General features: G+C 35.9%; 1 protein-coding gene across 2 annotated transcripts; it reads right to left on the reverse strand.

Moving 5' to 3' along the window:
• Positions 1–7,779: 7,779 nt before the first annotated feature.
• Positions 7,780–14,404, reverse strand: ERp44 (Endoplasmic reticulum protein 44). 2 transcript variants are annotated; one of them, XM_043413745.1, is made up of 7 exons: positions 13,884–14,404; positions 12,914–12,986; positions 12,667–12,822; positions 12,077–12,377; positions 11,574–11,621; positions 11,021–11,316; positions 7,780–10,807 (listed from the first exon to the last, which is right to left on the reverse strand). In XM_043413745.1, the coding sequence occupies exons 1-7, from the start codon at positions 13,938–13,940 to the stop codon at positions 10,461–10,463; spliced, it is 1,278 nt and encodes a 425-aa protein (XP_043269680.1). In that variant the 5' UTR covers positions 13,941–14,404; the 3' UTR covers positions 7,780–10,460. The 2 variants fall into 2 exon arrangements, with proteins under 2 accessions (XP_043269680.1, XP_043269681.1); XM_043413746.1 differs by lacking the exon at positions 11,574–11,621 and having other exon boundaries at positions 13,884–14,401.
• Between the last annotated feature and the right edge of the window lie 12,591 nt (positions 14,405–26,995).

Here is a 26,995-nt window from a genome sequence, read left to right on the forward strand (position 1 = left end):
TAAAAATAAAATAAAGACACACAGGAAAAAAGAAGGAGGGAATAAACGATAAATCATTTCTATAATTATTTTTTGAATTTGTTTGTAATTTATTAAGATAGAGTGTATTTCCTAAGAACAAGGTTGCTCCTGAAACAATCAACTGAGCTTCGTTTAGCGTACCTACTTTATGCGTATGCTATATCAAAATCTCGTTTACAATCACACTCAAAAACAAAAACAACAAGACACGTACACCAAAATCATCTCGAACGAGATTAAAACATTGTTGATATTCGAAAGAAATACTTAATTAAATAAATGAATATTAAGCATATAAATATAGCACGTAAAAAGTATATTTCGTATGGGGTCGATCCCTCGCTCAACATCGAGTGGATCTCATCGTCCATGTTACATTTTAATTATTATTATTATTAAATTAATAAGATGACAGTTTAGGTGCGCGGTTGCGGCCAGCACACATTCCGCTCTAAATTTCTATACGCGAATGAAATAATTATTGATATTAATGTTATCAGATATATTCGTTTAACGCCTTGATTTTCAATGCGATCTTATACACATACTTCATCATAGAAATTCCAACAGGAAACCTTCGAATATTAATACTATTTCAACACCAACTCAAACGTTCCTCTCGAAACGTCAGTTTTACGACTTTCTATAAAAAACGTTTCATTTTACTCTTGCTCATGAGGCTCGGGTAACTCGAGGAAAAGGAAGAATTTTGTGGAGTATGACTTTTCTGTCCTAATGAATTTTCAAACTGTGTCGATTTTACTTTCACGAATTCCAGGCGGGCCCGACTCGAGCCCAGGGAAAGAAAAAAAATAGTGAAGAAGAAACGAGATCGATCTTACGGAGGATCCTCGCGTCAATCCATTTTTCATTTATTTTCCATACATGTTCACACACGCGCGCTACATACCGAGAAAATGAAAATGAGACAAGTAAAAGGAAAAGAAAATCGTTCTCCCACGTAAGCAGAGTTCCGCACGCGTACATGTTATTCGTTATAAGTTGATATTTAACGAGCCTAGCGAGGGTCAGAGATAGAACGTAGCGATTGAGCACACCTAGTCACCAATCGAGTTGATTACTATTCACCTATTATTACGAAGAAAAACACAACAAAAGAGTTAACACAGCAAACGAGAATCCACGAATACGTGAAGCACTAAACAAATATTGATGTAGTTATCGTAGTCTGATTGATAGAATTGTCGTATGTGGCATCGATATTTTCGTGATTATAAGGAAAAAAGCAGAAAACGAACAAAGGAAAGAAGAGAGAATCAGAGAGAGAGAGCAAGGAAACGAAATGAAAGAATCAAAGGCGTTCACACTCTCCAGCAAATAAAGATCGATTCATACGAATGTCGAAAGCAGCAAGCATATTAAGGTAACTCCTGTATACTGCATGCTAGTCAAATGAGTGTTAAATTTTCAAAACGTTTTTAGACCAAGTTCAACGTACCGATTAAACTTATTGTTAGTAGATATGTATTCAAGCATATCTTATTAACGTGAAAAAATATTTAAAATGATAGTTTTGCAAAACTATCAACTGATAGATGCAAATTTCCATGATGACACATTTTCACAGCTATTTTTCAAAGGATCATTTCTATTTTTTAACCGATTTTATTGCACCAAGTCTCATTTTGTTCCTCAACTGATCCTCTACGAATTCACCACGTAGATTTTCCTTCAAACTCATTCCTGAGATAAATTATGAATGAAAAAGTTTTTTCACTCAATCAACAATTAGCTGCAACAGTGAAACGATCAAGTTAAAAAAACAATTACATGGTGAATTCATAGAGGATCAGTTGACGAACAAAATGAGACTCGTTGCAATAAAATCGATGAAAAAACGCAGATAATTCTTCTCAAAATACCAATGAAAATGTGTCAGCCTAGAAATTTGCATTTATCAATTGATGCTTTTGCAAAACTAGCCTTTTTAATATTTTCACATATTAATGAGATATGCTGTAATACAAATCCACTAACGATACATTTAATCAGTACGTTAAGATGATGGATCAGTCGGTAATCACAACGGTGAGTGCGAGAGAGATAGCTGCAAATTTTGAAAAGGTAATTTTTCCACATCGTTCGTCTGATCGAAAAAATAAAAATTTCATTGGATTTTTGCGATCGCGCTGCGTACGATGACATTTTTATTATTTTAATCGGACGAACGATGTCAAAGAGTTTCAATTTCAAAAATTCGAGGTGTAATTACCGACTGATCCATCATCTTAAGCTTGGTCTAAAAGCGCTTTGAAAATTTACCACTCATTTGACTAGCATGCAGTACAGGAGTTACCTTAAATGAAACAAATGAAAAGAAACAAAATACAAAAGTCATTGTTATCATCGGTTGAGCCCGATGACCCGATGATTTTACATAGAGATAGACAATAATGTGTTACGTTTTTCGTTTCATACCTTAATCTATAAACATTCGATATTATAGATATATATATATATTCGATATACACGAAAGTGTATCGTGTTGATATTATATATTATTAACAAAACGACAAGAAAAAATAACGGTGCTTTTAATCGTAGATGGAAAAAAACAAACAAACAAAAACAATTACGCGTGCATCTTCGGAATTGCTGGCTACCGAGAAGAGTTTCAAAAGATGGGCCCCGAGCATTGAATTTTCAAAGTGGAGCTTCGTAATTATGCTTTCGGTCGTTTATACCGACGGGATCGTTTCATTTTTCATCCCAATTCAGACTCATTTCATATTTACATTTTTTTACTCAAGCTTTTCTCCTTTTGTTTTTATTTATTTTTCAATGCCCATCTCCGATGACTCTTCGATCGTAACCGAATATCGCTGAACATAAAAAGTAGACGTTTGCAGCAGGTTTGCAGCGTTTTATCATCCGCGTTGTAGACAATGCGTTACAGAACGACCGAAGTGAAAGAAAAAAACGAACAAACAAATAGAAATGAAAATAAAACTGAAAAAAGCAAAAAAAAAAAAACGATAACAGACATAAAATTTCACGAAGAAAAAAAGTAAAAGGACATTTTTAGTTGAAAATCACAAATTATTCGTGATTTTTTCACGTCCCGAGCGAATGGATTCAAAGAGTTCGTCGCGATGAGCCAATTCAAATAGTAATGTAAAACGTCCCAAAGACAATATCTGAACAGATTAAACTAAATCTCATCCGAAAAGGTTCCCCGCAACCTCGACGGCCTATGCGTTAAAAAAGAAAAAAACATAAAAACAAAAACAAAGTGAAGAATATAAAGAAAATGATGAGAGAAATTGTTTGTTTTCAGATGTGATTCGTGTATCAATTTTTCTTCGCGTCAACCAAACTTCTTTGCCTAATTGTTCAATCATTCGTTCAATTATTTACGTCATACTGAAAAAAAAAAAAACATTGCTCGAATTCGATAAGATACGAATGGTCGAACCGTCCCAAATTGTGAAGAAATGAGTGAACTTTTTCATTACACTACGATAAGTAAGCGTTCATTCACTTATATATTTTTCGTCCTCGAACTGCAGCGAGCCTCTCGAAACGCTGCATTCTGGGAAACGTCGCACAACCACATTTTCTCGTACGTAAAAAAACATGAAAAAGTAAAGCAATTTTAATTATCGTCCCTTCTACGCAAAGATCCGTCTTCGTGTTTTCACACCTTTTTATTCGTAAAATGCTTTTTCGACATGACTTTCGTGTTTACGTTCATCCCAACACGGGAATTCGTCTCTGCAAGCCTCGATTTCGGAACTGTGAAATGGGATTTCGAAACGAAAGAAATTTGTTGAAAAAAAATCTAAAATCTCGATACGTGCGAAATATACGAATGCGAAGAAAATGTAAAAATCCGTGTGAAATCTGTAAACGGTAGTTTCATTTAGAAATTGTTTTTTGCTTCGACAAAACTTATTAGACGAAATATCACTGAACGAAAACATATTTTTATAGCTCAAAGTTCCACGCGCACCCCGAGCGATTCCAAAGGTTTTTTAACGCTTCGTTAAGCAAACACGTTCAAATATAACGCGCGTACTTTTTCATTTTTAATCTCGTCGTTATACATATTCGAGTACAACTAAGCAAAAGGGTCCTAAAATATCAAAAACACCACGCGTTCATGGATATATTACGAAAAAGATAAAGTGAACTGTACATGCCAGAAATATTATTCTTACGTAGTAACCGTTACGACGACAGTAGCGAAACAAGCGGGAGAAGGTCAAAAGAGAATGAGAAAACGAGAGAGCGCGAGGAGAGGGGGAGGAAGAGTGAGAAGGGATAACAAAGAGAAAAACAGTCTTCCTTCTATTGAGCACATTTTTTTAACAAAGCTACTCATCGTTCAATTCACCATTTTGTGAGAGAAAAATGTTTTTTTGTGCTGCAACAAATTGGTGTCGCTGTTTTAAGCGCGTTCAAAGATTCACGGTGTAAACCTTCGGGTATTCGTTTATGAATAAAAATATGAAAAGCTCGAAAACTCACGAACATGGTGGACGACGATTACGAAAAAGTGGCGGAAGAAATCATTTTTCGAATTCATCGTAAACGCAATTGGGGCAAGTGAAATTAATTGTGAAAATGAAAATCCATCATTTCCTTTACGAAATGAGTAAACGGAAGTGAAAAAAAGCGACAAAATTACGTGACACGGATGAGTTATATTTGCAAAAATAATCAAACAATCTGTCCGAAAATTCATGCGAAAATTTATGAATGTACGAACACTAAAATTAACGAAAAAAATTTAATTAATGAAAAAAACCTACAGGTATAAAAAAACATCCGGATTATCGTAAAGTTAGATGACGTAATCATTACTGTTGATAAGTGTAATGTTTATGCTAACTACGTGAATGTTACTGTGCTAAATTGCTGCTGAAACAAAATGGCGGCGAACTTTTGCACCGGAATATAATAACCTTCAGGTTTTATCATCTAAAAATTAGGCTGTAATGCAAGAAATTGTATGTTTGCATCGTTAGTGATAAATGAAAAAAGAAACAAAATTTGCAAGATATTGAAAGTCGCATTACCGCAAAAATCCTGTGTCGAAATGATCGATGAATAAAAAAAAATCGTTAACCATTTAAAACGTTTTTGGTGTTGAATGTTTTAAGCGAAGATAAAAACGAAATAGTGGAAAAGGAGAAAGAGAGGAAAAGATGGAAATAAAAAAGCACCTGCGATAATATTGTTTCAAATTTCGTCATAAGAAAATTAATTTTCAATGATTTATCTACGAACAAATTCATCGAACAACCATCTGCCTTTTCTTCGTCACTTCGATTATTTCGAGATTGGTAAAGTAATTCAGCATCGTTAAATGGAAAATGGAAAAAAATAGGAAGAGATCTGTTTGGAAGATAAGAAGCAGAACGTAGGCACAGAAGTTCAATCTTTTTAACCAGCTCCTTCAACTTGTTACGATCCCACTATTATTTCGTATGGTGGTAAATTTTGTCGATACTCTGTTTTCGTGAGTCAAGCACGTTGGATGGGCCTAACAACAACAACAAAAACAAAAGTAAACACCTGAAGCTGTGAGATCTGCACGACAGGTCAAAAGTCGAGAGAAAATTTATGATAAATTGTTCAAAAAAAAAGTCTTTCATTGATTATACGAGTACAAGGAAAGTGAGGAGAGTTTGAAAAATTTATGTATAGCTGCCAGAAGTCGGGCGATGAGTCCTGAAAAAATGCATCAATTCATTAAAGATCGCGAAAAGATAAAAATGAAGAAAAAATTTTATCCTCCAGGACGTAAAATGAGAGTAAAACAAGAAACGTCAGAAAAGAAGGAAAAAAGCTATAAAGTAAAAAAATATATATATATATGTGTATGTATATGGAGAATATATCTGATATGTGTATATTGAGCGTATTAATTAAAAAATGGCAAAACAAAACGAAGAATAATAAAAAAAAGGCGAGACACCGAGAGAAAATATCGAACGGAGGGTGAAAAATTTTTATTTTTAACCCTGAATAGAGTTGAAATTAAAGTTTCTACGATGGAGCTCCTGCAAACGGGTCTTTGTTGCCCTTTATTTTTCTAGAATAAATATTCTACTAATTATTATCATTATTATTATAGTTATACCATGCGTTGTTGAAAAGTCGGATATAAATGAAAGAATTTGGGATCGTTATTGGACGGCGAATAGGGTTCCACCGAAAGATAAGCGTCAAATTACCGCAGAGGCTTCCAGCCAAAAAAATCAATGTGAATGAAAAAAAAATTGATATATACCTGTGTATATATACGTAATTTTGTTCCTTGGGAATTGCGCCGAATTTCCTCGCGAGTGTCGAAATAATATGTAACCGAATAAAACGAAGTAAAAAAAGCAAAACAAAAAAAAAACGAGAAATGGCATATATAAATATTTTTCACGCTGTCAGAGACGAAAAATTACGAGCTTTTGTCTTCGAAATTTTCATCTCATTGTACTCTACGACTGTTTCGTGGCTTTCAATGTTTTTTAATTGAAAAATAAAAATATAATAAAAAATAACAAAACAGAGAACGAAAACAAAACGAAATACATATAAATATTCCATCGATAGTCTGAGTTTCTTACGATCGGTTTATAAATACGTAATCAGTTGTGAATTTCTTTGTCACGATCATCGATTAATCTCCCGCACTTTATGTATATTTAATAACTTCTTATATCGATATCACACTGTTCCCCGAAACTCGAGAGAAAAATAACACAAGAAATGGAAACAAGCGAAAAACACTTGGATGAGAAACAACAAGTGGGGAAATCGTACCGGATTAACAAAAGCTTCCTTCGCGTGTTTACGTCGTAAGCCTAGACACCATTCTGGGCTGACAAGCCATACGAGAGTGCTGTATGTGTGGTGTTACATGTATGTAAGTCATGTTATGTGTTATGTCATGTATCGTACGATTAGAAACGCGGACGGAGAGGAAAGTGAAGGGAAAAGAACATTTAAAAAATTATAAAATCTAAAAAAATATGATAAAACACATTAAGAAAATAACAAAAAAAAAAAACAGTTACGAAAAAGACGGAGTGTTTTGGTGGAATGTAATACGTGTATCAAGTTATCCTTAAAATACAGCCATTTTATAATGGACACGAACGAATTTCATTCGATTAACCACAATCCTTTCAGCATTGTTCTTATTTTTATAAATCGGATGGAAATAAAAAGCATCGAATTTGTATTCGGCTTTAACCTACTTTATAATGGCAAATATATTGCGTTTTTGTTCTGTTGATCTACGTAGTATTTCGGAAACATTACGGAAAAAATGAAAAATGGTCGTTATTTGTCATCCGAAAAAATAACACTTGAAAATTGATTATCGCAACTTGTATACTCGACTGAAAAGAAACCACAAATTGCTGATTATAATTTCTGTTCAATCTATTGAGTCTTTCGGAATCCCAATTTTTCGTCCAAACTGTAGACGGTAGTCATTTCTTTTTTCGACAGATTGTTTTTGTATTCACGACGTTTGTGTTCCGACTAAGCATCCACAAAAACTAATCCACACACAAAGTTTCGCTTGAATCGTTCGTGGAGAAAAATTTGTCGACTGTATGAATTGCGATAAAATATTCGTGAAAAATATGTAAATTTCGATTTTGCTTACTTCAATGTTTTCATCACTTTTTTTCGGTTTTATTTTTCTCTAGTCGGGGACCGATAACGACGGCCAGTTCGTTTTCGAATTTTCGATGAGGGGAAAGTGATTGAAAAAAGAAAAACACATTTCGTGACTTAGAGAGTGTTTATTAACAGTGAAATTAATACCGTTATCGATACATGTACAACTTAAACATACTCGTTATATAAAGTCACTAAAAAAAAAGAGTCCCACTGGGCTCGCTTCACGTGGTTAAAGAATGGAATGATTTTCACAGGATAATAAAACGTAATTTAAACAAGAAAAAATGATACTACATGAGTAGAAGAACAAAGGTAAATAGTAAGTAGAATAAAAACCGATTTCTTTCCCATTACCAAACAAACGATAATCACACAACACACTCGTACACACGCCATCGAGGCAATAGTGAAATAAAAAGACAAAAAATAAAGTTGCCTTGATTTTTCAACGATTTCAAGCATTTTATTCTCTCACTTTTTTCGTGCTGATCGAAGTGTGCATATTTTTATGTACAAGTCACATTTGCTGTGGGGGAGGCACGTAAGTGATTTCAAAATGTACACATTTGATTGAAGCAGAGAATGATTGCCTTTATTCGATTTTTTAATTTCATTTCTTCGTTTTTTTTTTGACGTGATTAGGCTAAGAAGTAGCCAAGAGCATGTACTCAGAGTTTCTACAAAATCTTCATGTTAAATGATCCTTTCTTCCCATCCGGAAAACAACTTATTTATGTAGAGTGAAAAAAAAAATCATACAATGATTGGTGCAAATTCACAACTGTTTCCTTATCAACTTGCGACGCAGTTTTTCTATACAGGCATTAAAAAATCTTCCACTCCATCGCCTCTGCGTTGCAATTGTAAATTTGTCTCTCTTACATACAACTTACTGACTGTACAAGACTTGTTTACTTTGTAGCGAGATTTATTTTCTAAGTGGTGAAAGGTCACGATTCTCTGAGGATTAATTGCACATTTCTATCAATCAGAGACTCATCTGGGTTTGAATTTCAAAGCTTCGCGATCAGATTCAAAATCTCAAGGAAATATCGTACACGTCATTCATTCTTGGGAACAAAGTTTCTGAAAACACTTCATTGAGAGAAAAAATATTGCTCCGACAGATTATCACTTTTTCAGAATATTCTCGTTGTTTGATTTTTAAATTTTATTCCAGAAAACTTTCAGAAAGTTTGTTCAAAAAAATTTCCAGCATTGCATATGCTCTTGGGATAAATCACTTCAGAAAAAAACCAATTACAAAATATATTTAAAATTGTGAAAACATTTGAAAGTAAATTGAACAACCGACAAATCTCGAAGAAACTCGTTTGATAGATCGTTGACCAAAATTTGAATTTTTTTCAGACCGTCAAATGCTGCGATTCTCCTAGAAAGTGATGATTGGTACGAAAATATGTACAATTCATCCTTAAATTCGTAGATATGTAGAGAAAAAGAAAATCCAAGGACCCTTAATTGTGTCATAAAAAAATTCGAGCAAACGTTTAAAAATCTTCAAAAACTCTGAGCTTATTAATAACTATAAACTCAACTATATTTTATTTCACTTTTTTTTCAAACTGGTTTAGTGAATATCGTATTAATTTTTTTCATTAAATTCATTACAAATTATTCATAAAAACAAATGGGCCTATGAAGTTTTTATATTTTTCTCCTTGAAATTTTCATTGTTCGTCACAAATTAATAATCTTTCTGTAAATGCAACAAATAAACAAATTTATTTATTTCAACTCAAAGAGCAGCGTCAAATATATATTTTTGTATTTAGTGTATCTTAAAGTTTGACACAAAAAACGATCTTCACCATGACGTTGAGAGTGACTAAAAATATTTTAGAAACTTATCAGCAAATAATACAAATTTATTTTCCCATATGCGACTTTTTTTTATTGTTGATCAGTATGGAAGTAACTTTTTGCCGTATTAAAATCGTGCTTATTTAATGAACGAAATGGAAAATGTAAATTTTCTTTTTAATCATTGAGTTCATCACACAGGTACGAAATCTCTTTTAAGTGTATGTATATATACACGATTCTGGCATTACGTCTCGGTCGAAAATGACATCAAATTAACGTAAATGCCAAATAATCATATATCTGTATATAAATATATACTGGACTGTACTAGAAATTAATTTCCATTCTTGCATTTCCCAGCACCTGAATTTTCCTTCCCCACGCATGAACAAAATTAAAAATGGTACATTTCCCCGAATGTTAAACGAATTTCAAAAGAACTACCAGTTAAAATGTTAGCAGTTTGTGTAATTTTCACAGGTTTTTTTTTTCATATTCGTGGTACGAAAATATTTTTCAGTATTTTCCTACGTATATTTCGACATTAGAGAACTAATTTTTGATTGAATAATGTTAATTTTTTTTATAAAAAATATTTTGAAAGTTTTTATTTATAGTAAAACGAGAAAATGGAGTCTGCACGAAAGTGAAATAGAAACAGTTTCTCTCAGTCCAATATATAAATATAAATGCATATATGATGTCATATATATATCTATATATTGCATTATTACAATTGTGGAAGTTGATGAAACGTTACGATGCACGTTAATTAGAGATTTCAATGAAGATTTTCGTTCAATTTTTATCGTAAAAAAATCTAAAACGATGACAAATAGGGGGGTTGGAAAAATAGGCTCGCTAATTTCAGGCACCAGCGTCCACATTTATTAATCCTCTGAATTAAAGAGTCGAAGACGAATCGATTAATTGCAACACTTATTTTTTCGTTTTCTTTACAGTTCGTCTCTGAGGAGCGTGTACCTGTTTTTACTCGGAGCAAGTTTTTTGAAAGTCGATTCAGGCGGTGTCGTCGGGGTTTTTGCTTGACGATTTTTATCTTCCACTTCCACCGAGCTAGGGTCAGGGCCGTGATGGAACTCTCTATGCAGCTTACCGGTATACAAATCTTGTAAAAAAGATTTCAGTTTTCCTTCTATATGAATATCCTCGAATTTAGGAAAAAGATACATGTGCCGGAAACTGTCGATCGCTATCAATGGCAAATCGGTCGATCTTTTCTCCAAATGATGAAGAGGGTGAGCAAATTTGTGACCATCGGCCGTCAAGAAATTTATGTTCTCTGAAAAATACAATATAAATTTTCTCATTCACTGTTCTCAACAATTTGATTAAACATCATAAATATTATAAATAACGGGGACGATTATTGACTGAAACTTTTGACAGAAATGAATCATTTGTGACACATTTCTATAATTTCAAATATATTTTTTTCCAAAAGTCGTTATTCTGGGTTAAGATAAGAATAAACTTTGATAAAATCAAAACTCACGTTTTTCGTCGATCAAGTGATTCGCAATGATGTCTTTGTAAACCTTCACGCTTTCATGGTCATCAGGGGCATGGAACAAGACAAGGAAGGGCAAACCTTCCTCTGTCAATTCTTCGGCATTTTCGAACGTTATTTCTCGAACGAGTGGGACACATTTTTCCTGTGCCCAAATATTGAACTCGTCATAATTAAGTAAACTCCCTCTGAACGCTTCATCCTTGTCGTTCGATAACGCTTTATCCGATCTGAAGACGACAAGTCGTTCACCGGGAGGACGCATTGGCTGGCTTGCGTTCCTAATGGAATACACATTTTTTTTATTCCAGTTAAAAGTAAAAGCAAAAAAAATAGAGAATTGTTGGGAACTAGAAAAAAAACATCTGCAGGTCAATCAAACCATTGTCCGTGAATAAAATACATTCAAAATTGGTGAAACTATTTTATAATATAAACAATAGAGGATTATTCGTTTTAATCAAACGTTGTTGTTTTCAGAATATTTCTTTTCTATTGATTCACTACGAAGAGTTCAACTCGTGATTTTTCTACTTACAGCAAATTAATATACTGCCCAATATCACAATTTGCATCAGTGCAGGTACTTGTTAAAACGAAACGAACATCGGTTAAAAATTTGTTTTCAAAATTGTATAAAATCACAGAAGACGTTTTGTTGAATGAATGCTTGATATTGAAGATGATTCATTTGCACATGATGAACTTTATAGAAAACTGATGATTTAGGATGTAAAAGAAAGTCAAAAAGTGAAAAAATCAATTGATTGGATAAAACTTTCAAAACGAAAACAAATATAACAGTAGTTACTTCTGAAATTTACTTTCTGCATTTTACGTTAACGTACAGTTGACATTAATTTCAAGAGAATGAAGTAGCAAATAAAGAGGACAAAAGGAATCAGGCTTAATATACAATTTGGACAGTGCAACAGTCGGAAATACTCAAATTCCACTGTCACTGTCCAATTAATAACGCTATAAAACGGAGGTATATACAGACAACAGTACAAATGAGAAATAAGAACTGAAAAAACATACCCAAAGCCAACATGAAATTGGCAGTCATCCTTGAGATTAGTGGCGACACGGCGGAATGTTTCATATTCTGGAACATCCTTTGTATCGAAAAATCCAATCATCATGCGTTTTTTGTCATCAAGAACAGGCAACGCTTGTAAGTCTGTAAATTCTTGGATCGGATCTTCCAGAAGTTTTTTTACATATGCAACAAAAGCCTCAACGGAACGATGCCCTCTATATTCTCTTTTTGTTGGTTGTCCATTTCTAATGATTTTGAGTGTTGGGTATTTTGTAATGTGGTATCGAGCAGCAACGGAAGCTGTGAAGTGATGAAGATTGTAATGAAAAAAACATGGAATGAAATTCAATTGAATTCATGAATCCAAATATTTAAGTCAATCAAAGAAAATTGTAAAAACATTGTGAGCTCAATATTTAATCCAATATGAGAATGAATTGACATTACTTGACAGAATAAATTTAACCTGAAGAATCAAAATAAAAATGTTGAGTAACTAAAGAGAAATAGAGTGAATAAAGCATGGAATGTAAAATTTAAAAAAAAAAATAAAGATGAAAATCAGTAAATTGCATTATTCAAAACATACACTCAGCATCGCAGTCTACTTTGCCCATCACGACTTTCGATCCGGATGGATAAAGTGCGTGTATTTTATCAGCAGCCTCGTCAAAGACAGGTGCCAAAATATTACTAAATCTGCACCATTCCGCATAGAAATTAATAAATACTAATTCGTTGGAGGCTGAAAACCAGACAGGAATGATCTCAAATTAGTGAATTATCAGATTATAATGATAAACAAGAATATTGATTAATGATATGTATAGTTTTACCTAATGTCATATCAATAGTCTTTGAAGTAAGCGGCACTGCACCTCCATCTACATAATTGTGCGCTAAGGAAATCTGCAATGGAATATTTGTATTGAATGAGGAAAATGAGCTTGTTATCAGTAAAGATAATAAAGAATGAGAAAAACATGTGAATCAACGAACCACGTATTGTACAAAAAATATTCTGCAAAGATTACATACCCATTTTTCATTTAAATTTAATAACACTAACATTGATTCCAATATTGAAAATGTTTTCTTCATATATTGCAGTGACACTTCAAACAATTGATTTATAACAATTAAACGTCTTATTACTTTATTCTACAATCAATTCATCAAACCGTTAGTAATGTTTATATAAAAGGATTGTCTTGTTATTTCGTGGATAATCAATATTTTTTATTCAATAAAAACGAATTTTTACACTAAAATGGAATAACCAGAGAAATGATCGTTTGTCATTATTGACGTTTTTTATTGTGTAAACTTCTCATAGATTCGCGTTTGAAAAACAGTTCGAAGAATGAGAAGAGTCGGTTCCGCGAAATAATTGAGCATGGAAAGTGCCAGGGGAAAAAATAATGACTAAAGAAAATTGTGAAATCTAACAAAAGTAACCTTATGGTAGAAAAACATACGCTACGTAACAGAAAACCGGAAATCTCTGCCGGTATCGATAGCGATAAGGAGAGAAAAGGTGAATTTTGAGGTTAAATATTCGACATGTATACGAGTTGTGTATAAATTAGTCGTTGGTATAAATAGAATTGAATGAAAGGCCGGAAAAAAAACGAACGAATGGGTAGATTTTGAATTGAGGGAAGTCTCGAAATTTTACACAAAGAATTTGATGTCACACCGAAACAGATGACACCTCCATGTCATAGGAGAAAACTCCGAATTGTTCGCTCTTGTCGCAAGGAAGTAGAATTGGAGATGAAAGATAAAATATTGAAACTGACTCACCAGAATACATGCAAAAAGAGTAGATCTAGAGTGAAAAATATCACGGAGACACAACATCTTGTGATCATTAATTAATCACACGCCAAGTACTGGAACAACCATCAGCGAGCGAACGTTGCGTCGTCAGTCGCGAGCGGTCGTCGGTCGTGTGAACGAGTTGAATGTCGGGAAAATAATCGAGAAATCGAATAGCTCTTAACGTGGCAGCTAAGAAGCAGGTTAATATTACTATTTAGTTCGTTGTAACGAAAAAAGATGCGATTTTCGATGAATCTAATAGACACGTCGGACGTTGCTCTTCGTGATTCGACGAAACGAATTTACATGCGGCCAATGGGCAAGAGTTAAATTGAGTTTTTGACACACGCTCACGATGTCACCGAATGAGCTAAGTAAACGATGAGATAAATGAAAAGAAAGGTTTATATAGTCATCCAGGAGTCGCGTACATTCTCCGGATGGGAGAAATTCAAGTAGCTATTTAGTTATTCATTTCGTGGCAAAGGTACCCACAGATAATTAGCAGAGATGAGATGCGCTGGGTGATGCTCGTCTCTCATTCTTCTGACGTGGCGCTCATTCGAAGCGGTCCCATCGCAAATTATTCGATCCCTACACTTTTCTCTGTCGAGTTTGCAGATATATTACCATGGAGTCGTCGGTACAGTTGAATTCTGCTTCGAGAAACTTGCAGTCGTCGTTGTGGCCATGAAAACAATGTGGAAACAAAAAAAAAAATTGAGAAGGAAAGAAGCTATTGAGTATTAAGATGGGGGCGGAGTTGAAATTCCGAACGGTGAGAAATCAGAAGGCTCAAAAGTCCGAAAATCTAGCTGGGACTCGAAATATATAGATATATCGCACTAGCGCGGTTGTCGGACTTTTGAGCCTTCTGATTTCTCACCGTTCGGAATTTCAACCCCGCCCCTTAAGATGATGGATCAGTCGGTAATCACAACCGTGAGCGCGAGAGAGTTAGCTGTAAATTTTGAAAAGGAATTTTTTCCACATCGTTCGTCTGATCGAAAAAATAAAAACGTCATCGGATTTTTGCGATCGTGCTGCGTACGATGATATTTTTATTATTTTAATCGGACGAACGATGTCAAAGAGATTCAATTTAAAAAAATCGAGGTGTGATTACCGACTGATCCATCATCTTAAAACTCAAAAGCGTCGTACGATTGGACTGGAATATAACAAAAGTCGTAAAAGTACCTCCAGTTTATTACTAAAAATAAAATCATCGTTGCACACTGAAAACGAAATTTCGATGAAATACTAAAATATTTTGTTGCTCGTATAGAACAAATTTTTTAGTTTCCATAACAACATTTCGAATATTACAACAAAGTATTTTTTTTTACAGACAAACGGAACTTTGATAAAAAAATTTGTTGCATCAACGAAATATTTTATTATGAATTCAACAAAATTTCATTTCCGGTGTGCAATATTCGTACTCTAAGTCCGGACAAATATTCAACTGAATTCGAATCGAGATGAAACAAAATACTGACAGTCAGCGACTGACTGACTGCCTGCGAGGTTCCATTTTTCTCTCGTGTATTATCTTCTTTGAAGAGGTTCAGTTGATAAATCGTCAATGAATTAACGGAACGGTCGATCAAAATGGAACGTCTCGGAACTTCTGGTTGAACCGACTCGATAATAGTAAAATCCAACATTTTCTTGGACCAAGCAAACCGCAACAATTCCTCGAAGCTTTGCTTCGGAGCAAAAGATATCATGAGATATTTCGGACTGTAGTGATAAGAGGCCATCTCTGCAATGGCGTCGATCACATTTTTTGTCATCGCGATCGGAAAGCTTTTGCGAGACTCGACCACAAAAAGAAACAGAGTGGCTGAAGTGTCGATCGGAGTTCTCGTTTTCGCAGTTTCATCGGGCACAGAATTGACAGGGAGCTCGAAAGTTTTCCCGAAATTTATTCTCAACGTGGGCAAATTCTGCATCAACGTCGAACTGAGGGTTTTCGATGATCGCGTTATCATCGACTCGAAAAAAAACTCAAAAATATCGACTTTTAGGTGATTAATAATTTTCATTTCTTTCAAATCAACAACTGAGATTCTTCCAAAATTTTTTTGTTCCTGTAGGTTCGAGAAAACTACACAAAAAGTTGCACTGCTGTTGTGCGTGTTTGAGTAGATTTAAGGTGCATCCCAACCGGATTATTCTTCAACAGAAGCTGCTTCATAAAATATTCAAAGTGACATTTTTAAATTATTTTCCATCACATCGCTAATCAAGTTGTAACTTATTTTTTTCTGAATTAAATAAAAACCCAAGTCACCACGAATATTTGTGAATAAATGACCGATGAATTTCTAAAGTGAAAATCGAACTTAACACGATAAGTCAAACATCGAAAGTTTTAGTTTCAACTTCCTTTCACATTCCAGAAAAAAAATATATATCGGGATGCGTTGAAAAGCCTTTGAGCGAGTGCGAACCACGAACTTTCTTCCTGTGAAAGGTTCAGTGGTTCTCAAGACCGTTAGCGTTGCTGCGGCGCTGATTCTAGTTTCGGGATTTTCTCAAGTTTTCCGTCAGTTTACGTGGAACTCTGCAGTTCGTGAATTTTTTAAAATCGTATCATCGACTTCTGTAATGAAATGAGTGAAAAATCTGAGAGACGAAATATATTTGTAGTAGTTTCTAAAACAAAAGGGATTCGCAGAAAATCAAGGAGTGTACCAAGATGTACTCAGCCGATGACTTATCAACCGCTGACTAACATCTTCCCCATCGGTTGATCGACTCTCGATCATTTACCGACATCTCCAATTTCCCGGTAAAACAACCACGTCAGCAGTTCTCAAACGATTCTGATATAAACGTAGAGGTGTCGCGGAGAGTATTCCAGGAAAACCTGTGACTCACCGGGGCAGCATGGGCACGTGCAAGATGGAGCTCGAAGCCCCTAAAAATAAAAATAAAAAAAAAAAAAAAAAACCTGTGACTCACAAATTAATTACCTGCGTACTGCATCGAATCCTTTTTACACAATACGGACCCTAACCAATTTAAGGAGTTTCGGTACAGTCGATACAATGTTGTCATGCTAAGCCGTATTAAGAACATAAAAAAATTCAAAAAGTTCAGAATTTTATAAAATTTGGTGAACATATTCTTTAGTATCAAATTCGACAATACGTATTTTTTTTAGATTTTTCTTCTACCCTGTTATCGAGTTATTGAACTCGAAAAATCACGTGTATGAGAATAGCGTTTCAAATTTTCTTTAATGCTTTATTACTTGATAACTATGTGGAAGAAAATTTCGAAAAAAATTGAGCTTTTGCACTTTATGTTAAAGAACATTATCACCAAGTTTTATTAATTTCTTAACATTTGTTAACAGGTATCGAAACTCCTTAAGAATAATTCTAAAAATTATCAATGATACGGACAGTGTTATTTAAAATTCAAGTTTATTTTTATTTTATTTTATCTTAACATTTCTTAACATTTGTTAACAGGTATCGAAACTCCTTAAGAACAATTCTAAAAATTATCAATGATACGGACAGTGTTATTTAAGATTCAAGTTTATTTTTATTTTATTTTATCTTTTTCCGTTCATTTTTACGTTGATATGCCCTGCATTCAAACACTCAAAAATCAAAACGTGATTATTTTTTATTTTTGATAAAGCAGCTCAAGTACCTCAGTTCAATATTTTATCAGGTAAATACTAGCAATAATTAGGCTAAATAAAAAAAAAAAACTGTGATGAAGATGAAACTGTGATGTAGCATTAAGTATTCTAGATTTAAACATATGGTTTTATCAACCTGTACGAGCCAAGTGGGATAAATAGTCCCAAGACTCTAATATTGTTTTTATGTATTAATTAAAAAAAAAAAAAAAAAAAAAAAAAAACAAACAAACAATAACAACAACCTGCGACTCCAATTAGAAAGAAGACGAAAAACGAGCTTTTTTCATGTTTGGATTATGTCATTGCTGACACATCAGTGGAATAAAATTAGATTGAAATTGTTTTTTCGATTCGTCTAAATGAAGAAAATCGATTTTACATGGAGATTTGGACCAGCACAACGATCCTTTAATCCCAAGCAACAAACTTTTTCATTCAATAAAAAAACCGTTGAAAATTTTCGTTGCCAGTGTTTACTATTTGGGCAGAAGACTTGTGACAACGCATCCAAATTCAAAAGCAAATGGACAGGAAGTAAAATTGCATCGTTTGAAACTCGAAAACAATGATTCCTGTGTTAGAGAATTTCTCGTAGATGCGTTCAGACAAAAATCTCGAAACGATAGTGCACTAAAGCAGCAATGGGATGATAATATCCGTGTAAAGGGCAAATGATCGACACAGATGAAATGCGCGAGAATAATGCTCTGCGGAAGGCGGTTGTAACATTAAAGCATGAAAATTGAAAAACCACGTCTCCAGCTAATAATCTCGAAGCATCGATACCACTCTGCTTTGGCGATGAGAATTTTCCATTCTCTGTGCTAGTGCATTATATTGGAGTTTTCTCTCAGGTACCATCACTTTGTGGGAGAAATGCACTTCGTCATTCTACAGCCGGAATATTAATCCTTCATTCAAGCCACAGCGTAGATCGGCCACAATATATATATATATATAAGGAAATATAAAAATAATTTACGACTAACAACTCAACTTCATCCCGGACACATTCAACAGAAGAATTCGCTTGTAATCGTTGGATTAGCCGGTAATTTACAGGCGAAATCCAATTCAATGCTGTTTATTTTATGCCCTGCACCTTTTACGCTTCCTTCTGTTGTTGGGATTTAAAACTTCAAGAGCTCACTTTATACACTGCGAATGAGTACTGCATCATTTCAACCATTAAAATTTTTTTTTTTTTTTTAATTTCAATCCCGAGGTAATCAAACTTTAGCAACGTGTCATCGTTTCATTAACTCTAACTTTTTGCTGTTATATGATGTCGAAATTTCCAGTTAGCTTAATGATTGGCTCTAATTCATTTCGAGGGAACAGGCTCAAATGAAGTCATCAATTTGTTTTCATTCGCATGTTCATCATTATTTACTTTATTCTCATATTGTCAGTCAATTTAGACTCTTCATTTTATGTTTAATTTTAATATTCATCGTTCAATTTTTGTAATGATGCAAAAAAAAAATGATTAGCGTAAAATTGTTTTGTTTTTCTCAGAATGTCGAAAGGAAAGTTGTGAAAATGAAGGCAAATGTTTGTGCGATGAAGGATCGCTCATTCAAAGTGCTTCGATCGATGTATTTGTGATGCTAAGAGTTCCATTGATTCCCTATAGTTAACATACTTTTCCGTGAACAGCTTTTTCGGACTGCCTGGTCGGATGTCGAAAAAGTAAATGCTCAGGACCGTCATACACACTTAAATGAGGGTCTCCGCATATACATATGCGTCGGCGTTTAAAAAGGCTCGCAACGGGGGGTGAACTTTGACCGTGCCGATGTCAGTCCAGAGTCTAGAATGCCCCAACCACGTACAATTATTCCGTCACTTTTCCCAACCAATTTTTCTCGCCAAAAGATGCCTAAAGTATCGGAAAAAAACGATTGACAAAACAGGGGTTCAGTTTCTGACAGTTCCGGGCTGCATTTTTCTCTTTTCGTTGAATTAATGGGGCAGGGAATGAAAGCCGGTCACATCCTGTTTATTTGCATGGAGAAATGACGTTTTTTCTTACATCATATTTTCCTTAGAGTCAAAAAATATTTAGATAAAAAACAAAAAATCCTGGTCTCGAGTAGAATCGTTAGAGATTTACGTGATCTTTATTCGTCACGGAGCGGCCCAGCCCGATGCAGGGGGTCGTCTCGTGTGGTTTCCCCGATTTCTCGGTTCCCCAGAGCCCATCCACGGGGATCAGATCGATGGCCACTTCACGAGAAAAAAAAAAAAAAAAAAAGAGAGAAAAAAAATAAATAAAATTACGAGTCTTTGTCAGATATTTAATGGGGAAAGAGTGCTTTGAACTGACCTGTTCACCGCTACCCTATGCACGGGGAAAAATGTTGACATAAATATCGTTTATACGTTCCTTTATACGAAAATCTCGCCGACCTGTTGCAGGAACTGCCTCCACTTCGTCGTTTCTCCCCTTCATTTTCTTCGGTTATAGTTATACAGAAACGTGGAATCCTCGCTTCGGTCGAGCTCGCTACTATTCGTGATAAATCATCGCGCAGTAGAATCGTAAATTCGGCAATAAACCTGGCACTGGGATTTAGAGCTTTCTTCATACGTCACGCATCCACATGCACAAATATGTACAAAGCTTACATAATCCCTGGACTAATCCTCGACGAAAAAGTCCAAGGATTCTTCGAATTTCTTCCAACATTCCCTCAAATTGATGTCCGAATGAGTGAGTTTCCAGTGACAATTGCCACTCACTTTTGTCACGACGGATCCTAGAAACGATTTTATAATGCTGAAACAAGACACACAACAGCGCACACCACGATCTGCGGCGTCATCAACATCTTGCCCACACCGAGAAAAAAGGATCTCGTGTATTTTACGATCTCTTGATAATTTTATAACTCCGCTTCTGTAATTTAACGTCTTCGCTACCTCACTCATTTTTTTGTACAGTAGACTCCCCCGAGGCAGAAGTTTCTTACCTTGAGGCTCAACAATTAGGGATCGATGTTGCGGAGAAGTGGCGGAAAGCGTGAGGCAACGCCTCTTAGACGTTATCAGAAACCCTCGTGGGTTTCATTCATTTTTTATTTACTTAAAAAACAGTGGGAATTTCCAGCCTCGATAATTGGCACATTGAAAACCTTCGCTATCGCCGCGATTTTGGGTGCATTAATTTCCAGAAGATTTGGAGATTGGTGCAAAGTCTTCAGGATCGACGACTGCAGTAGCAGGCAAGAGAAACCCCGAAGGTTTATCTCGAGGATCGAATCAGAGACTTGTTTTTCGGGGCAACGAAAATTCGGCAGCTTCGTTTGACACAGGACTCCGTCATATAAAGACACGTTTACAAACTGTGTATGAAGCATAGAGGGCAAAGTTTGGACGCAGAGTTTCGCTGGTGCTGGAAGAGTCAAGTTGAACAAACGAGGCCGGTGTTGAAAGATAAAACCACACAATGCACTACGGGGATGCCCCTTACTCGTCGTCGGCATTTCGGTACACGCATACAGAGCGAAGCTCTCCGGTAGGAGGCCTTCCGAGAAGCCGGCAAAGATTTTTAGTCTCGCCGTTTTTGAAGCAGGTTCTTTAGCCTGGGGGTTCTCTCGGTGAAAAAAATAGCCGGGAATCGGGCGACGGCTGTGTCGAAGACTCGTGTAAACGCGGCCAATAATTCGGTAAGAGTTGCGCGTAAAGAATCGTCATTGGAGAGCAGCAAAACAGTTAGCTCCGGGTGATTTTGTTACGAAGCGAGAAAACATCGATGACGACGAGACGCGTGAGCTGAAATAACATCGTCAAAGGAAACCTGAGTTTCGCCGCTCCCTTCTCCGCGTCGATTTATCTCTTCCGTCCTCTATATCCAAAGATTCCAATAGTTTTTTGCCGATTTCTGTGAACACCAATCATCTTTTTGTCCCGTTGACATGGCGCGTGGAACCGGCAAACGGTCCCGGAGTAATTTGCTCGTGATACGCTCGGCGAACCTGTGATTCGTTAGTTTTATATCAAAGTGGCTTTACGACTTTACCTGGAAGGAGACCGCGTTCTGTGGTTTTCTCTCCATACGTTCACCCGTACCCACACGTGCTTAAATATTTTTAACATTTACGAACAACGCGGACACGTCCGCAGCAGCAGCGCGACGCTGTATGGAGAGCAGCACCCATGCGAACGGGTCCGGTTCTGAAGAAGCAATTATCCATTTTTAATTTCCCTCGGAGCGAGCGAGAGGAGTTGACGTGGGACGAGGGATGAGTCGAGCGGAGCCCGCGGACAGGACTGTTTGATCAGTCCGACCTTGTGTGGTCGTTCTTTCCAGAGCGCCAGCGCCTTAAGAGTTCTCAATCGGACACGATGAGACAGAGAAAAGGTATACACGTGTATACGACTACGCGCGGACCAGTCAGTTAACCACGAGAGACTGTTTGGAGCTAAGAAAAAACCGATCGCAGCGTCTCGTGCCTGGGTCTCGGGGTCGCTTCTTCTTCCCGGAGCCTGACACACAAATCATATCGTCGGCGGCGTCTTCTCAAGAAAAACGCCTTTTGCTCCATCGATATATGTGGTAACACGCCGTTTATATACGCGTCTATTTCAAGAGGGAAAAGCCGAGAGGTGATCCAAAGACTTTAGCTCATCTCTGGACCGAAGTCACCCTCGGAACGATACTTAACTTCCATTGGGTATAGCATTGGGCGCAATGCGATTGAAATCGATCGCGATGTTTTTCCTCGATTCGTGGAATATTCGTGGGCATAAAAAATGAACAATTTTTCAAGTAGAATCTCATGCTAGAATGCCAAGAAGCTTTGGCAAGGAAAAAGGTAACTTCGAACCCAAAGAGGCTTCGTGTCCGGACGAATCTCTTTGGACACGCTACTTTTGAGGAACCCCGCGCCGTGAATCTTCTGTGTACATTTTCGTGTATATACTTGTATTATAGTGTACAAGAGAACACAAACGAAACGGTGTACGCGCTCGTCGACACCAACGGATTAAGAAGTCAGACAGCGCGCTTCTTTTGGACGGTGGGATTTGCGGGTCATTCTTCCGACTGAATAATTTTTCGTTGCTGGCACCCCATCTCTTCACTGGCAGCATCACCAATCCCCATAATCCGTTAGTCAATCCACGCGAGAATAAAGAAAATCAAGGAGCTCCACAGCTTCTTCATCTTTCAACTTCGACTCCGCTTGACTTCGAGGAAAAGTGTTCTCTGGAATAAGTGAATCTTTTAAATGGAGGCGCCGCCTATCCGCTTGTCTGTGTACTAATCCAAACGATCGTTACAAACTCGAAGAAAATTTGGGCATCGCTCGGATCCCGAAGTTTTTTTTTCCATTCTGTCTTCTACACATTAATCTTGGAAATTATAAATTCATATTGAAATGAAATCGCGAACGAGTAGTAAAAGATTCGTTTTGACGACTGCGAGGAAAAAGTATCAATAAACATTTGTAAATCGCCCTTAATCTTTTTCGGAATAGCTTAATAAAGTAGTTAGGCTGCTCGGTCCCCCGATAACGATAAGCACACTTACGGGGCCACTCACGGGGCAAAATTTTGAATTATTTCATTTACATTTTTGAGTTTTTAACACGGTACCTTATGCTGGGACAATAATATGAATTGTGAACAAATTGTACGGTGTTCGAGCTTCGGAAAAGTTTATATCGCGAAGAAAATTTATCACAGATTCCGTTTCTATAAAAAAAAAAAAAAAAAAAACATTACCTTACAGAGCTTTTAAGGGTAAGCACCTCTATTTCAGATGGCATACTAATTTTTTTGTATATTATAGTCCAAGCTTAAAACTTAATCTACGTGAAATTTCAAGGTCTCTTAACGACTATTTAATCGAAATATTTTTAGTCAAAAAGAACACAATTTTACGTGTCACCTATAGCCACAATGACTTCGAAGCCTGTATAACTCAAAATTTGATGTATCAGATGTTAATCATAAAAAATGTCTGTTATATATGCATTGAACCCTGAGGATTTTAACGGTTCGTTAAAAAAAGGGGGTCAACGGACACCTGAATTAGAAATATAAAGCTAAAGACGACAAATGCTCACGGAAACTCTGGATTTTATAATCCCGTGAAGTTGTGGCAACGTCGCACAAACTATAAATGTAAACATTTGTACAATGCTCTATGAAACTTTTTTGAGGTTATGGTAAGCTCTAACCTCAGCTGTCAACTGACTGCGTCCGATGTTGTCAGACGTAAACTTTTCACACTGCACTACCGAGTCGTGTTATTAATAACTCTGGATAAAATCCTTTTCGCAACGAAATGAACTTAAATATTATTTATCATTAAAAAATCATTACAAGATTTCTTAATAATACTGTGATATATATGATTGAAATGTAATTTTTTTGAAAAAATATCGTCAAAGACTGTCCATCGACTAGCACGAACCGTTTTTACATCCTTAAGAAAGAAAGCACGAAAAAACTTTAGTTTTTGACGAATTTTAAATGAATTTAGTTTTTAATGAATTGACCATTTCTTTTCCTCGGTGGCGTTACACCGATATGAACTTTCTTTCGCCCAATAAAAATGTCAAGCTGAATTTTTCATGATATTTTTAAAGCATTTTATTACATTCTCATGATAAAAATATTCTCAGTGTAAGTGTTTATTAATTTTATTAATAATTTATACTTGAAATTAATGAATGTGAATGTTAACGATTATTTTTTCGCAATTTGGAGTACGACGAAACGTTGCAGCGGTTCTCATGCATTCGACAGGAAAAAGCCCCGGGGGTTCCTTCCCTGGGGTTGGAACACTGGAAAACGGAACCACCCTCTACCGTGAACATTGAGCCGATGCCGAAAAGTGACAATAGAGATATGATACGTTCGAGTTACGCTCGTCGTAAAGTTTTCCGGGCTAAGAATATATCAGGAAGATATTTCTTAGCTCACGGATTAGTTCGATTTCAATACATCGTTCGGATTAACTCGACGCTCATTGAAAAAAAAGTTACCGGCCGAGGCCTCTCAGTGGGCACATTAAATCTCATCGAACCTTGCGGGGTTAATTGGCTTACCTGGCTTCGTTGTTTCATTCTTACCAGGTGAAAACCCTACATCGGGAAAAATCGTGGCTTTTCATTGGTAATACTCGCCGAGCGTCATAATATTTAGTGCACTTCCGACGAAAATCGTGGTTAATGCGCCACAATCGTCGAGCGATTACCGCTCAAAATATAACATGGAATTCCATTGTGACGGGAAATTACCTTTTCGTTCTGATTCGCAAATACGACGAATTACTCATTTTTATACACTGCTTTCATTTTTCAGTATTAAGCCGAGTTATTGTTTATAGAATAAAAGATCACTAATCTCTTTTTTTGTAAAAAAAAATCGTATTACTAAATATTGTTATGGATGTTAAAATTCGGTGAAATTAGGCGCCCTTAAGTGCTTCCAATTCGCCCAAAACCCTTCTTATTATTCGAAGTAAAGAATACATTGATGGACATTCGTATATTCAGAATGGTAACAAATTTAATTCGGTAGACGACATATAGAAAAATATTTCCCGTCATAATTTTACTGCCGAATTCCCGGAAGTTAATTTGACCTACTAAATTTAGTGAAGTTTAGTAATTCCTCAAAATAATTCAATGTCGCAGATGTTTGAAGAAATAAAGCATTGAAAGGATCGTGAAGTTGGTATTTCGATGAAAATGTATATACTATGGGATTAAAATTTGGGGCGAAATACCAAAAATTCGTCACGAAGGTCAACCTCGTGATGAGTTGGTCGTGAATCGTCGGCATCACAAGTGTCTTCCTTTGTAGGCCAGGGGCACAAAAGTCAGGGGTTGCGTAATGGACCCACGTCACAATAAGGACGGCGCGGCACTTTGATTTCGAAGCTTCTCACGGCTCCCACGCGCCTGTGGCACCTCTACGAGAGGCACCCCCCCGACGCCTTTTTTCATTTCGATTTTTATTTTTTTTTATTTTTTTTCATTTCTCTCTACGAGGAACGAGGAGAGACACGCGGTAGAACAGGTCGCACTGTGACGAGATGTGCCTTTTCTAGCGTTTTTTCTTTGATCCACTGTGCGAGCTCTCGGAAACCACGGGAAAATGACTTTTCTTTTTTCCATCACGCAAATTTATGGGCTTTTCGTTACAGGCAAAAAGTATCGATATTTTTCCTCGGGTTCCTCGAGGTAGAGAATGGGGTTTTAAGGGACTTTGATTAAACACGTAAAATGATGGAATTTTATTCACCGACGCAGACTTTATTTTTCGCTGTGATTCGGCATTTAGTTTTTCTTGCTTTTATCCACTTTCGTATCAATCATGATCAGCAGATTCATACATTTTGGCGAATTCATTAATGAGGGAAATTGAAATTCTAGAAATATTGATCATTCACGCACGGTTTAATTGTCGGTGTGAAGAGTCCAATGGCATAGCGATCGATCCTCGTATTCGAATGAAATGACACAAAAATTTCTTAAGGTGCACAGTAATTAACACGCACAAAACGATTTTCTTAAGAAAGTCTCAAAATTTATTACACAGAGTTTAAGTGGGCAGTCGACTGACATGCGTATCAAATTCTAAAGGTTTCGTTTTATTGGTTATTGCGATAAATGTGCTTAAATATGAAGAAAAATACACAGGGTTTTAAGGACTATGCGTAAAAAATCGTTTATCTTTTCATGTAACGAATGAACGCTTATAACGAAGTTTATGAAAAATTACACAATAGCAATGAGTCAATGAGCAATCGTATAACCTCACATTTGTTTATTTCGGCATTTTGTTTCTTCTTGGCTTGGCCTATTCCTGTCATAGCCTTCAGTCCTTTTATTAACACTTTTTTCTTTCGAAGCGTTTTTTGCATATAAAACCATAGTATTTTCGCCAGGGACGAATGAAATTTTGGGTTCAGTCAGTTACAGGTCCTCGATTAATTAATGGCTTGTAATTCCATTCGCCAAAAGTTGAAAAAATTTATTTACTTATTTATCTTTAATGAGGAAGTAAAAAAAAGGGAAAAAATATAATAGCGATAGAAATTATTCGCATTGCTTTTTTCAAATCCCACTAAACGTTGAATTTTCCACGTTCTTTGTTCACCATTTTTCGTGGATTTCCAGTGCTTCATTGTTTATAAACGACGTGTAATAAATGAAAGAGAATCTCAGTCGAGGGCCCACTTTCTGTGTGGTTATGCATGCACGCGTCGACTCCCTCAAGTTTAAACCCTCGTGTCTTGACATTGCAGAAAGAAAGGCCATGGGACTTCCCCCTTGTTCTCCCCAAAGCATGATTAATGAAGTTGCACTTTCAACTCGTTTGGGAATCCCTCAATCGTTTGTTTGATGCCGCCATTGATGCTTTTCGATTTTATCAGTCGTACGAATGATGAGCGAAGTGAAAA

This window comes from Venturia canescens, chromosome 3, assembly GCF_019457755.1.
Source record: "Venturia canescens isolate UGA chromosome 3, ASM1945775v1, whole genome shotgun sequence".
Taxonomy (NCBI): Eukaryota; Metazoa; Arthropoda; class Insecta; order Hymenoptera; family Ichneumonidae; genus Venturia; species Venturia canescens.